The sequence below is a fragment of the Crinia signifera genome, chromosome 5, assembly GCF_055691185.1.
Source record: "Crinia signifera chromosome 5, ASM5569118v1, whole genome shotgun sequence".
In the NCBI taxonomy this organism is placed as follows: Eukaryota; Metazoa; Chordata; class Amphibia; order Anura; family Myobatrachidae; genus Crinia; species Crinia signifera.
The window spans coordinates 20,422,474-20,435,897 of record NC_139221.1 but is presented as its reverse complement, the minus strand read 5'-3'; the positions used below and the strand labels follow the sequence as shown (position 1 = coordinate 20,435,897).

Genomic DNA, 13,424 nt, shown 5'->3' with positions numbered 1-13,424 from the left:
ATGTTCTTTCTCCACCCTTTCTGGCAGTTGTATCCTACAGAAAGTGTCCTAATGTTTTCATAATTAGATCACACCCCTGAACAGCCATTGCATGTATAGAGTTACTGGGAATCCTGGCACGTCATAATACTAAGTGCATGGCATTAATTAGTGACTGCAGAATACGGCGCTGGTCCTGTACATGTTTGTTCTGCTTCCTCTCTATTCTAAGCCTTGTCTTGTGACTTTTGTATGGTGCTTGCTGTGTCCGTGTTATGTTCTTTCCTGCATGTATGTTTTGTCACATGTCCTTGGTATACACACACACACACCTGCAGTCTATCAGGAAGACTGTTTATGTTCTGTATAATTCATGGAGAAGCTACGATACGGATAACCTTATGTTGTCATTATCCTGGCACCCCCCCTGGTAATTGAATTGTGTAAACTGCAGCAGAAAAAATTCAATTGACGCCTATACTTTATTTGGCTTCTATTGAGTCTGTGGAGGGGAATTCAATTGGTTATCACCCCCCCTATTTTCTGTCCAAAGTGACTGGAGATCATGGGGCGTTATTCAGTTGCCGATCGCACTCTTTATGGTCCAGTACACCCGCGTAAAGCAGTTAAACCCAACTAATCTAATGGCGTAACACGAAATGTCCCACTCAACCGGGTCACTTTTCGCTCATTTGAGCTCACCACACCTTACAGGGTGTGAGCTGAAATGCCGGCACCGCCAGCCAATCGCGCCGAATGGAGCAACAATCGAATAGCTTTGTTGGTCACCATTGGCTGGCTGCTGGTGCTGTAACAATTGAATTCCCCCCTCTGCCTCACTAAAATTCCACATAGGACATGCACAGTTAGTACTAACCTCATTATGGAGGAAATATTGTATCAAACTTTAGAGAGAGTGAATTTACCCATAGCAACCAACCAGCATCTAGATAGAATTTGTAGGCATAACCTGATTGGTTGCTTTGGCCCAACATTTCCACTTCTCCACTCTTTAAGAGGTTTGATCTCCCCACTGTGCGTGTTTCTCACAAATAAGAGTCTACAAATATCCCCGCTGCTATGAATAAAATCTATAATTGCACAGATGTAGGCTCGTTTCAGGATCAACCTGAAAACCTGTTATGATTGGTTTCATTGTTCATTCAGAAGAGATTATTTACCAGTGTCTGGGTGTGAAAGGGAACTTCAGAAGTAAGTGAACGCGTAATTCTAATCCCACGTCACCCAAAATACGGAGCGATTACAAAACTGCGGACGAAGCAGACAGATGAGGGTAAATTTCTCTTTAACCCTCTGAGCGCCCAGTGAATTTGTCACAAATTACAATAGGTGAGAAAATTGGCAAGCACACCTATTTATTCGTCCTAATGACCTGTAATGTTACCTTATATAGAAAATAATGATGAAGTCATGGTTTTTTTATTGCATTTGCCAGTATTTTAAGGATGACTTCCATATGTTTCCTCCGCTTTTAGTAAATTCTTCACACCTGATTTTATAATCATAAATCCCTTGGGGAAGCGGTCATCTATTAGGATGAACTTAGGTCTACAGTCATTAGGTCGACCCCACTAGGTCGACTGGCAGGAAGGTCGACATGACTTAAGGTCGAATTTGCATAAAGGTCGACATGAGGAAGGTCGACTGGTCATAAGGTCGACATGGGGTTTTTCACTGTTTTTTGAGCCGACATGTGCCGACAGGCGGTATTTCATGCCCTACCATCCACTAGGGCGTGGAGGAGGTTATTAAAGCTGTGGAGAGCGAAGCGAGCCACCGTGCCCGAAGCATTGCGAGCGATGCGAGGGTCCGATTCTCATTGACAACTGTGTCCATGTCGACTGTGTCGACATTCGGTTAAAAAAAAAACAGTGAAAAAAGACCTTATGACCAGTCGACCTTCCTCATGTCGACCTTTATGCAAATTCGACCTTAAGTCATGTCGACCTTGCCCCATGTTGACCTTAAATCAGTTCGACCTTCCTGCCAGTCGACCTAGTGGGGTCGACCTAATGACTGTAGACCTAAGTTCATTCTGACAGATGTACCGATTCCATCCCTTGATACAGTTCAGGAGCGAATCCCGTCCTCCTTCCCGGCCATAGTCTACATTGTGGATCTTTTATCCAGCCCGGAAAGCCTAATGAATTTTCACCTGAAACCACCAGCTTGTTGTCAGACAGAAGCTGATTGGACAGGCCTGGTCATCTGTCTGACAACCTGGTAAATTCCAGGCTGTTATTAAAAATCTGCAACATTTATGTGCGGCTTTGGGGATGAGGAGCATTCGAACAGTATATAGCTTTCTGTCTGAGTTTCTGGTTTCACGTCCCTTAGACACTGACACTACGAAAACACAAATATCGTTAACCAGCCAATTATAAGCAATTTAATTTATGTGTTGTGTTTCATGTTACAGAGTCTTGTCTTTCCCCGCACAGCCTGGCTAATAATACTGTAGGTTAGAAATAATCCCCACATCTACCTGCGTTTTCCTAATTTCTTCTCCATTATTTGGTCACTTAAATGCTCAGAATTATTCAGTGTATTCAACACCACCAACGAGATTACATTTACATGGAGTTTATTGGGAATTCTCCTCATACAGCTGTGTCCTCATAGATCTTTGCTGCAGTCAATTGAACAGCCCCTCTTGGCCTGCCAGGTCGTGTGAGTCTCTTATAGCTTCTTGGTCATCGTTTTTGGAGGAGGGGGTGGGGGGATCTGTTGTGACTAGGGCGCATGAGTGCTATATTGTAGCACTTTATGTACAGACTCAGAGACTCAGTTGCACACAGATATACAAGTGTCATATATTACATTACTTACAATGTAGCCGATGCAGCTTGTATGTCTCTGTGTGACTGAGTCTCTGAGTCTGTACACAAAGTGCTACAATCTAGAAACCTCAGCTTTTTTTTTCCAAAACAAGTTCCGTTGAGTGTTCCATTATTCAGCAAAGTCTCCTTGTGCGTCCCTGACATTTTCAGCGGTAAAAGACGCTCGACATTAGCTTTAATGTACAGGTCCTGGCCGGTCACTCACAGCAGGCACGGCGCACTGAGGCCGGATGTATGAGGACACCTCTGTATTGCACACCGGGCAAGCAGGGGTTACTATTAGTTACGCTAGGGCCAACACTAAACTGTTGGCTGATTTAAAACTGATGATTGTGCGTTATCTCTAACCTATTTTGGCCAGGTTGTGCGGTTGCATGCTGAAAATGCGCTCTTCAAAAGTACAAGGTGAAGCTTTTGAGGAGAAAACTTTTTTGTGTTTGTTTTTTCTTTATTTGTGTTTTTTCTTTCTTTTCTTTTTTTTTTTTGTGTTTGTTTTTTGTTTTTAGTTTGCCCGACCTGGTCCTCAGAGCTCTTCTTCTAAAGTCAGGTCAAAGGGGACGGTTAGTATGGTCTCCTCCTCTTACTCGTTCCTCATTAAGATTGTCTTAAACTTTTGCTGACATTTCAACATCCAAGAGGAAAAATAAACCCCCTTGTCGTCATTAAGTAACTAAACACTACCTCCAGCATGGAGCAATTTCCTCTTATCTCCTGTGTGTTTTGCCAGTCGGCCCTCTCATGTTGTCCGCACCAGATGTTGGGACATCTCTCGGGAGCAGCCCCTGGTCGCTCATGCTAATCCTCTGTATCTACAACTTCCTCCATGTGGTTTTGTGTTTCATGTTCAATGTGATCTTCTTGCTTTGCAACAGGACCTATGGACACAGCCGTCATTTAAGCCTATGGCCTTTGCTCTCAACATATGCATAGCGTATATTTATATATGTATAATAAAGCTGATTAAGCAGCTCATGGTGACACTGCAGTGGGGTCAGGTAGAACATTTGCTAGGAACTGCCCTGTGTGACAGTGATAATGGGGAGGTCTGGCCAGATAACAATGCATATGAGTAAATATTTGGGTTCAGTGTTGTGGCTCACTTGCGTTCTTCTGCGCTTGTGCCCAGATGTGTCATAGTCCCCTCCAAAATATGTAACTTTCAGTATAGGAGATTTACAATTGCTTTCCATTTAGGGATCTGACTCATTCTTCTGTTCCTATAGTGATGTCCCTAGAGCTATGACAATACCTCACCCTGGATGCTGTCACCAATGGGAATTATACCATATTATAGCCTCCAACTGTACCGTGTTAGTCGCTACAGTATCGCAATATGCCAAAAGAAAAAGAAACGTGGAGCGCTAGGGTAGATCAATTGGATAGTACAATAGAACAATTTATTACATTTTTTTTAATTAATATATGCAGGAACAATAACAATATAAAATATTAAAATCGGTTACATGTGTATCAATATATTGAATGGAGACAAAGAACGTATCAATTGGGTAGTGCTGGAGTTCTGCTGCTTTATACTACTCCTGTAAAAATATAGTGTTTGCTAATTCCACTGGGTTTGGAGCCATACAATAATGGAAGTCACATACCATGCCGGATAATTAAATACCGCTGGAGGATCTTATTCCCGAATGTGGAGATGTCCTCAGGATGATGAGATCATTTGTAATCCACAAGGGGCTGATGGCAATGTCCCAATTGTTGGTGGAAATCCGGGTGACTTCTAACAGTGTGTTCCCAGGATGAGCAAGAAATATTTGGAGTATTTTATAGCAGTATGTCCAGTAACCTTCTGAGTCCAATGGTTAGATAAAGCAAGTGCTGCCTAACATGTTTCGTCGTAGCATTACGACTTTCTCAAAGGTATGGCACTTGGTGAGTGGGTCTGAGTTTATATACCCACAAACAGGAAATGCACATTTACATAATTAGTCAATTATCCAATTCATCTGAGAACGTGTGTATTTAAAAATAAACATTCATTATTTGATAGTAGGAGGCAGAACTATAATAATACTTAAACATATAAAAAACCAAATAAATACCTTTAATAGATAGAGCGCAAGGAGATGATAATGTAAAGGGGTCCCCGCCGGCTGGAACGCACGCTGTGCACCAGTTTCCGGTAAGTGGAACGCATGTCACTTCCGCCTATTGCGTATTTCCGGCTGTGCATCCGGTATGGCTGCAAAAATATGGTCTTATCAACACAGTTAAGGGAATGTGTCGGAGGCACTATGACAATTAAGGTTACAATGCAACTGAGAGCATTTAAACATTCTTGGCAGTATACAGTAATACCGCTTTCACAACACAAACCCGGGTCGGAAATGGGAATTTGAACCTCGGTCACACCTTTTCACACTGAACCTGGGTCTGACCCGTGTTTAATCCTTAATGCTTAACCCAGGTTATTCACTTTGGCGCTTTCACACTGCACCTCGCCTGGTTATAATTGCCATGTGAAAGGGGTATAGGTGTAAAAATGAAAGTAAAGCAGCACGTTTCAGGTTATATGGCTGACGCTTTCAGGACTGAAAGACCTAAATCACACCATTTAGCCCCACCCCTACCCAGGAACTTGTGAGTTACGCTTATTTCCCAGAGTTAGGGCAAGTCCTAAGGACATGGGGGCCTTATTTTGGTTTATTCTTTCTGACAAAATCCTTCTTAGATGGACAAAACCATGTGCACTGCAGGGGGGCAGATGTAACATGTGCAGAGAGAATTAGATTTGGGTGAGTAATTTTGTTTCTGTGCAGGGAAAATACTGACTGCTTTATTTTTACACTGCAATATAGATCACACTTTGAAGTAAAACCCCACCCAAATCTAATTCTCTCTGCACATGTTACATCTGCCCCCCTGCAGTGCACATGGTTTTGCCCATCTAAGAAGGATTTTGTCAGAAAGAATGAACCAAAATAAGGCCCATAGTCTACACCTGCCTTTTGATTGTCGAAGTTATGACCAGGGCAGCCGAGAGGAATTCTGGGCCCCGGTAAAAATTTGGGGGCATGGCCTAAGTGTGGGGGTGTGGGCACCTCCCACACAGGCCACGCCCCCAAAATGTTTAGAGGAGGGTGAAAGAGAAAACTCTAAACTGTAATCTCAGCAGCAGCACACACCTACAGCATGTGCTGTGCTGACAGCAGGCTCAGCATGACCTCTCACGCTGTCAGTGAGACACTCATGCTGAGCCTGCTGTCAGCACAGCACATGCTGTAGGTGTGTGCTGCTGTTGCTACCCAGGAGGGACGGAGGGGGAAGGGAGGGGTCGGACCCTTCGGGGCCCCTCCAGCAAGCCTGGGCCTGGCTAATTAGTACCCGATTCCCACCCCCCTCTCGGCTGCCCTGGTTTTGACCCTGTTAACCTTTTAGCTGTCTACCTACTGACTGTCTATCTAGACACTGCAGATATATCACCCGGATACACAAGCATACACCCCTCCGAAGAGAGAATGACATCACCGCAAACCAAAACGTCTCATTAGCCACCTAAAATATGACCAGTAAATTTTGAATAAAGCAGGTGAATATTGGATGCTGTGCAAATAGGCCAATTGGATGAATAATATATATTTTTGGATATAACCAGATCAAAAAATGGTAAAAATCTTCTTTTAATTTGTTGTGGCGTTTGCACACGCTGAAATTGCTCAATCCTGGCCGCTATTTTCGCCGAGCGGGAATAGGGTCCGTTTCCGACATTATTAGGTGGAATGTAATTTGACCAATTCAATGTGGGTTCCATTCTTCGGAATGGCGGAATATATTCAGCCAGTCGGAAAGTCCCGGTATCGGCGAAACGTGCGCTGATAGTAGGAAACGGCCTTGGATTCGACAATCCAATGGCTGTTTCCGACCATACAGAATCTCCTCCATAAGGAGACTAACCTGTTGCAGGTGAGTCCTGGTCGGGATTTAATACTCTCGGCTGTTATTTCCGCCCGGCCGGGATTTAATACCCCCCAAAATTGTGAGCGATAAAGCACTGACCTATCCGCTTCTACCTTACCATTTACTAGTTATTTTTGAAAAATGGCAGGAGCTGATTGGATGGTACTTTCTAACTGTCAAATTTCTCTCCGCCCAAGCATTGATAACTACCCACTTAACTGGGTAAGTAATCTGATCTCTAAAAATCTGGCCTCATTAAATTGACGTTGATTGTCAAGTTATTGGCCAATCGGTATCTGATCACGCCTTGTGCAGGAGCATATTTTGTCTTGCTTAATTAAATATGGCTGGGATGTAAATAACATCTTGGTGGACTGGATGCCGGCAGTCCGAATACTGACTCGGTCATCCTGAGTTACGGCCACAAGACTGGGGACAGAATCCTGACCTCGATGAGGATGCTGATGCCAGCATCTTGTAAATAAGTAATCGGGGCGGGTTAGCGTTAGGCCAGGGGAGGGGGGGAGGGGCAAGGGTTAGGTTTCGCCAGTCATCCGTCACCCATGTGGCTAGCTTAAAAAACACTAAAGGCCCACAATGGGTTATCCATGCCTATTGTACACTACGGAGACGTGGGGGTCTCTTCCAGTAAATATCCGCTTTGCAATAGATGCCGTTCCAGCCATTTTTGCCCTTACTGAATGCAACGCAAAGTCCGCTTTTTGTTTATTTTGTGTTTTAATACAAAACCTATTTATCTCCTGCAGAACTCCGAGGATGACTCCAAGTGGGTGGAAGAGCTTCTTAAGATGCACACCGCCCGCATCCGAGACATTGAACTGATCACCGGTTTGGACCTTTATCGGAAGACCAATCGCAGCTACACAGAAATCCTCTCTCTAAAGACATATTTGCATACGTTTGAGAGCGAGATCTAACACAGGCAATGCAGTTTGCCGGCTCCCCTTTCAAGTGGTGTATATTTTTATATCGGTTTATTTTTTTTTGTTGTATTTATTAATTTTTAAACCAGAACACTTAAATGTATTAGTATTGTAATCCTACATGTCATGCACACGTCATCTGTCCAGTAATGTTATTTAGATGTCTGAGAGGCCTCGGTCTCTCTCCGCTGCAGCTAGGCTGGTACACAGAGCTATCGAATAGTGCTGCAGAATTTCTTCTTGCACTGGGAAGTTTAATTTTCTAGTGTATGGCTTCTATATTTGTAGACTTTTTACTGAGTAATGCGAAACGGAGTAGGTAAAATGACTTATATTAACTGAAGATTGTGACCAAACATATTTATGTTGTATGGATTAATGAAACCGTCAATAATAAATCGCACACGTTCATTTTTAATCCGGTCTGTGTTCCCTGTGGAGTGTTTGCAAGCCGCGTTACATTGTAACGTTCTAGACCCAATGGAGTAAAACGTTGGGGGTTTATTAAATCCATAATATTAAAGAGTTTACAGGTTATATGGTGGCATTCCATCATCTGCTCGGATTATATGGGGGGCATTCAATCATCTGCTCGGATTATATGGGGGGCATTCAATCATCTACTCGGATTATATGGTGACATCCAATCATGGCTCAGATTATCTGGGGGGAATTCCATCATCTGCTCAGATTATATGGTGGCATTCACTCATGGCTCAGATTATATAGTGACATCCAATCATGGCTCAGATTATTTGGTGACATCCAATCATGGCTAAGATTATATGGTGACATCCAAACATTGGCTCAGATTATATTTATTTATTAACAGTTTCTTATATAGCGCACACATATTCCGCAGCGCTGTACAGAGACTATTTGAACATTCACATCAGTCCCTGCCCCAGTGGAGCGTACAATCTATATTCCCTACCACATGTACACGCACACACAGACATTCTAGGGTTCATTTGTTAGGAGACAATTAAACTACCCGGAGGAAACTCACACAAGTACGGGGAGAATATTCAAACTCCGCACAGTTAGGGCCATGGTGGGGATCGAACCCATGATCTCAGTGCTGCGAGACAGCAATGCCAACCATTACACCATCCGTATGGGGGCATCCAATCATTGCCCCAGATTATATAGATGGCATCTGATCATTGGCCCATATTATATGGGGGCATCCAATCATCTGCTCTGTAAACATCCGTAATTACGGAACAGCGACATTGCAGGTTTTCCTTCCTATCACTAGAAGTCGGCAATGTGATGGTGACAAGGTGCTTGAGACATGGTCAGAACGCAGGATCCTCGTGGCCATCTTTACTTATTCAATTGCTCCCTATGAATAGTATTACAGTCAGACCTGGATTAGTGGTAAACTTCTATTACTGGGACTAATTTGTCATTTTTGCACCAAAAAGCCTCTGTTTAGTGAGGCAGTCAAAGCTCTTTAACGGAGACTGCGTAGGAATAATTCTCTTTATGGACGGGATGTATCAACATACATCTCCGCCCTTCGCACGGCAGCCGCCGCGATAACGGAGACCCCCGCGATACCTGTGATGTGGGCTGCGGGGGTCTCCGTCACCTCCCGGCGGCTGCCAGCGTCCCCCTGCGTCTCCTCCTCCCCCCTGAAGCTGGATGTCCTCCCGGATGTCACACCAGGGGGAGGAGGAGGTTAAAGGAGGACGGGAGGGGGGGGGGGGGGCGGCGCGCGGACGGCGTACGGCGATACCCAGCCTTGCGAAAACGGGGCGAACCGGTGATGATACATAGGAAAATGCGGTAAAACGGGGGTTTTACCGCATTTTCCCTTTAGTACATCCCGCCCTAAAACAGAGTTGATTGCTGTTGGGACATTTAAGTGAGATCAGTGAAGTTTATTAACCTCTATAAATGAGACGACCACCATTAGAACCTCTGGGGTAGATTTATTATAGCGGCGCCTATCGCGCCGCTATAACAGTTCCTGCTTCGCCTCATTAGCGAGGGGAAGCAGGAGGGGACACCGACAAGATCTATTAAGATCTTGCTGCCGGAGTGGGGGAGCGCTAACTCCCCCCTCCGGCGATGTCCCTCCTGGAGACAGCGCATCAGTTAATACTGATGCGCCGTCTCCTTTCCCCCCGGCCGGCTCACTGCGCATGCGTGGGATCTCGCTAGTCTCGCGAGATCCCAGCACAGCTCAGCACCAGCAGCAGGGACAGAGCTGTCCCTGCTGTAGGTATAGGGCATCGCCGCCTGCAGCTGGCGAAGTCGACAGCTGCAGGCGGCGGAACGGTCAGCGATGCTGACCGTTCATAAATCTGGCAGGAGGCAGGGGCGCAGTGCAAAATATCGCCCCTGCGCTATGCCTCCTGCCCCACACCGCCGGCGTTAGAGTAAACACTTGGCGGGTGTGATAGATCAGGGGAAGCGCTATCCCCTGCTATAACGCACGGGGATAGCGCAGATTCCCCTGATCGCCATATAATAAATCTACCCCCCTGTAACTGGGATTAGTACAGGTTTTGACAAGTCTCTACGTCCGATCAGTGACGTCAGAAGAAACTCAGGGGTAGATTTATTAATCCTGCTGTAAAGAACCTTATGGGCGCAGGTTCGCTTCACCACTTTATTGTGGTGAAGAGAACCTGACTTTCGCCCGAATCTATTAATGGGGCAGATGTATTAACCAGCGTTAAGTGCAAAAATGCACTTAACGCTGGTTAACTGGGGGGGATTACGTCTGTCCCTAATGTATTACTAGCGCACCTAACGTGCGCTAGTGACAGCCCACCGAGTTACGCTCGGCGGGGCTGTCCCTGCAATCCCCCCAAGGGATTAACGGCCGGGGCAATGTATTAACAGCCTTCAAGGCGTTAATTCGCCCCGGCCGCTTCGCCAGCTCAGGGCTAGCGTTGTCCTATCCCCCACTATGGGGACAACGCTAGCCCTGCGTCTGGCTTGGGCTGCGCTGGAGATCTCGCGGATTTTGCGAGATCTCGCGCATGCCCAGTAAGCCGGGCAGGGGGGGCGGCGGCGAGTGCGCATGTGCGGGGCGGCGAGGGAGCCGATAAGGAGAGCCGTTAACGCTGGGGATAACGGCTCTCCTTATCGGCATGGGGGATGTTAATACATCTCCCCAGTTACGAGTGCCCGCTTCTCCTCGTTATGCAGGAGAAGCGGGACGTTAGGTCAGAAGCGCAAAAGGGGGGGGGTTGATACATCTGCCCCAATGTTTGTGTGCACGTTATGGGAGAGCGTTATCCCCTCCTGCCGGGGATACGCTTCCACCCATAACGAATGCTCCGGAGGCGTCTTCTGCGCATGCGCCGGAAACCTTGGGTTGCGTTGTGTACCCGGCGCATGCGCAGTTTTCAGCTTGTTCGTCTCCTGCGTCTTCAAATTCAAACTGCGCATGCGCCGGGTAATGTTCGCCGGGGATGCTGTGTACCCGGCGCATGCGCAGTTTGAATTGAAGACGCCGGAGATCAGCAAGCGTCGCTTGACATCATAGAGGAAACCCACAGCGCCAGAAAATTCTGGCGATAAGGGCAGCACCCCAGAGACGCACGAAGGGCACATTAGGAAGAATCATAAATTAGGTATGGCTAATGCGCGCTGTACTAAAACTAGTACATGCGCTAAGTCCCCGCCCCCGAACCGCTGCCGTTAAAATACCCGCACAGCGGGTTTGATAGATCAGGGGATGTGCTATCCCCTGCTTTAGCGCACAGGGATAGCGCATATACCCCACTTCACTTGTTAATAAATCTACCCCTCAAACAGAGCTTGTACATACTGCAGTTCATGTATCACTTACAGAGGTGCTAAATGTGAAGTACTGTTTATACCTCTATAACTGAGACAACAGGTGGGATCGTTAACCATATAGTTATTATGCATATCATTGGCTAAAATTGCATAGTGTGTACTCTGATTAAACGTGCCGCTCCGTAAAATCACACTTTAAACAATTGTGATTTTGTTTTTTTAAACCATATTTTTTTTCTAACTTTTTGATTGTATTATGCACATTGTCTATTCAGCGGAGCAGTGGATGAAAAGGGGGCGTAACCCGATGGGGGGGGGGCACAACATTTGCATATTCCCGCCTTCATGTGCATAGGCCACGACCCTTTTTTTGCTACAAGGGTTCCGCTTCATACACTGAAGAAGTTGGGAGGTATGTGGCTGTGCCGGTGCCTCCCCATCACTGCATAATGTGTGTGGGCTGTGGGGATGTGTGCACATGATGGGGAACTTTTTCGGTTCCCTGCAGCAGTTGAGCTATAGTGTTTGTGAGGACTGGAGTCTGTGACTGTGTATGACTCCGCCCATGACTCCGCCCAGCGTTATACACACAGTCACAGACTGACAGTTCTGGCTAAATATATAAGAGATACAGTATGCAAAAGATTCCGGAATTTATCAGAATGCAGTATAAAGTGATGATCTGCTGCGCACACGCTGCTTCCTGTCTGCGGGAAAACTGGGTTACAACATGGGCTGTCTTTCCATGTGAAATGGTTGTAAGAGAAAAATAGTGTGCATTGAGTTTCACAGCAAATGTAAATAAATTCCACAAATCCGGAATTCCCTCATGGCCTGCAAATGTTTCCATTTATATTTGTATGTGTATTGGCCTTTGAATCTGTGTAAGTAACACAACAGGGTTAACTCAGATTCATTTCATTGACCTGTTTGTTTATATTCTCATTGATGCATTCCAAAGGAACAGTGCCCCCAGTGGGTGAATTCAGAATGGCAAATTACTTGTTTTTCAGGAAAACACGTGTATGGTACTGGTTTTAGCCCAAGGGGATCATCTTCAAAACTTCCCCTTTTTGGGGGGATGGTGAAAGAGTTGCGCTTCAGTCCTGAATGTCTCATTAAAATTTCCCTGGACTTCGGGGGGCATCTCATGTTTCCATGGGTTACCTCTGAGTGCTCCAGTTTCCTCACACACAAAAATATTCCCTATTGCATGTGTGTGTCCGTGTGATAGGGAATATAGGGAAAAATTCAACTGCTGGCAATGGTTTCCCCTGGCCGATTCCGCACAACACCCGTCGCACTTTAGAGACGGGAACGGGCATGCAAGTGTTTGAGGGAATTGGCCGGGTGAAGTGTGCGAGACAGGTTGCCCTGACTGGCATTTAAATGCTGCGGCATTGGCAAATGGCACCGTTCACCAGCAATTGATTTTCCCCCATAGATTGTAAACAACAGACGTGAAGATCAGCAATGGGGATGCCGGCGGTCAGAATACTGACTTATTGTCCTGTTCCTAACCCTCTCCACCAGTACCTAACCTTCCTACCCTGCAACATCCACCTAACCTTCCTGCCCTGTAACCTAACCCTGCTAGTCCCTAAACCTAACCCTCATAATTCCCACCCCGGCCTAACGCTATACCGTCCTGCATACTTATGGTCTCCAGCGTTGGCATCCTCAACAATGTCTGGATTCCAGAGCCAGTCTTCTCATAGGCAAATGCAGGGAGGGGGAGGGGGTGCCTTACATTATGACAATAGTGCTGGTATATAATATGATAAATAGAGCTGCCACCACACCATGCACCATGCACAGTGTACCAGCTTCTTCTACCTCATTTACTGTACAGTATGTGTGGATCTGAGCCCTCAAACATTGCAATGGACCAGAGAGCAGCTGCCAGGAGGAAGAGACAGGAGCCTTACCATGAAGTGGGAGATTGTGAACTTAGAAA

At 45.9% G+C, this 13,424-nt stretch overlaps 1 protein-coding gene across 7 annotated transcripts in view; it reads left to right on the top strand.

The window, feature by feature from the left end:
• Window positions 1-8,120, top strand: part of ENPP2 (ectonucleotide pyrophosphatase/phosphodiesterase 2) — a 97,760-nt gene extending 89,640 nt beyond the window's left edge. For 5 of the 7 annotated variants that reach the window (XM_083186734.1, XM_083186735.1, XM_083186733.1 and 2 more), the window contains 2 exons: window positions 3,347-3,400; window positions 7,526-8,120. In XM_083186734.1, coding sequence (XP_083042860.1) covers window positions 3,347-3,400; window positions 7,526-7,696 — 225 coding nt within the window. In that variant the 3' untranslated portion in view covers window positions 7,697-8,120. The remainder of the gene's footprint in view (window positions 1-3,346; window positions 3,401-7,525) is intronic. The other 2 variants (XM_083186736.1, XM_083186739.1) reach the window with 1 other exon arrangement.
• The last annotated feature ends 5,304 nt before the right edge of the window (window positions 8,121-13,424 follow it).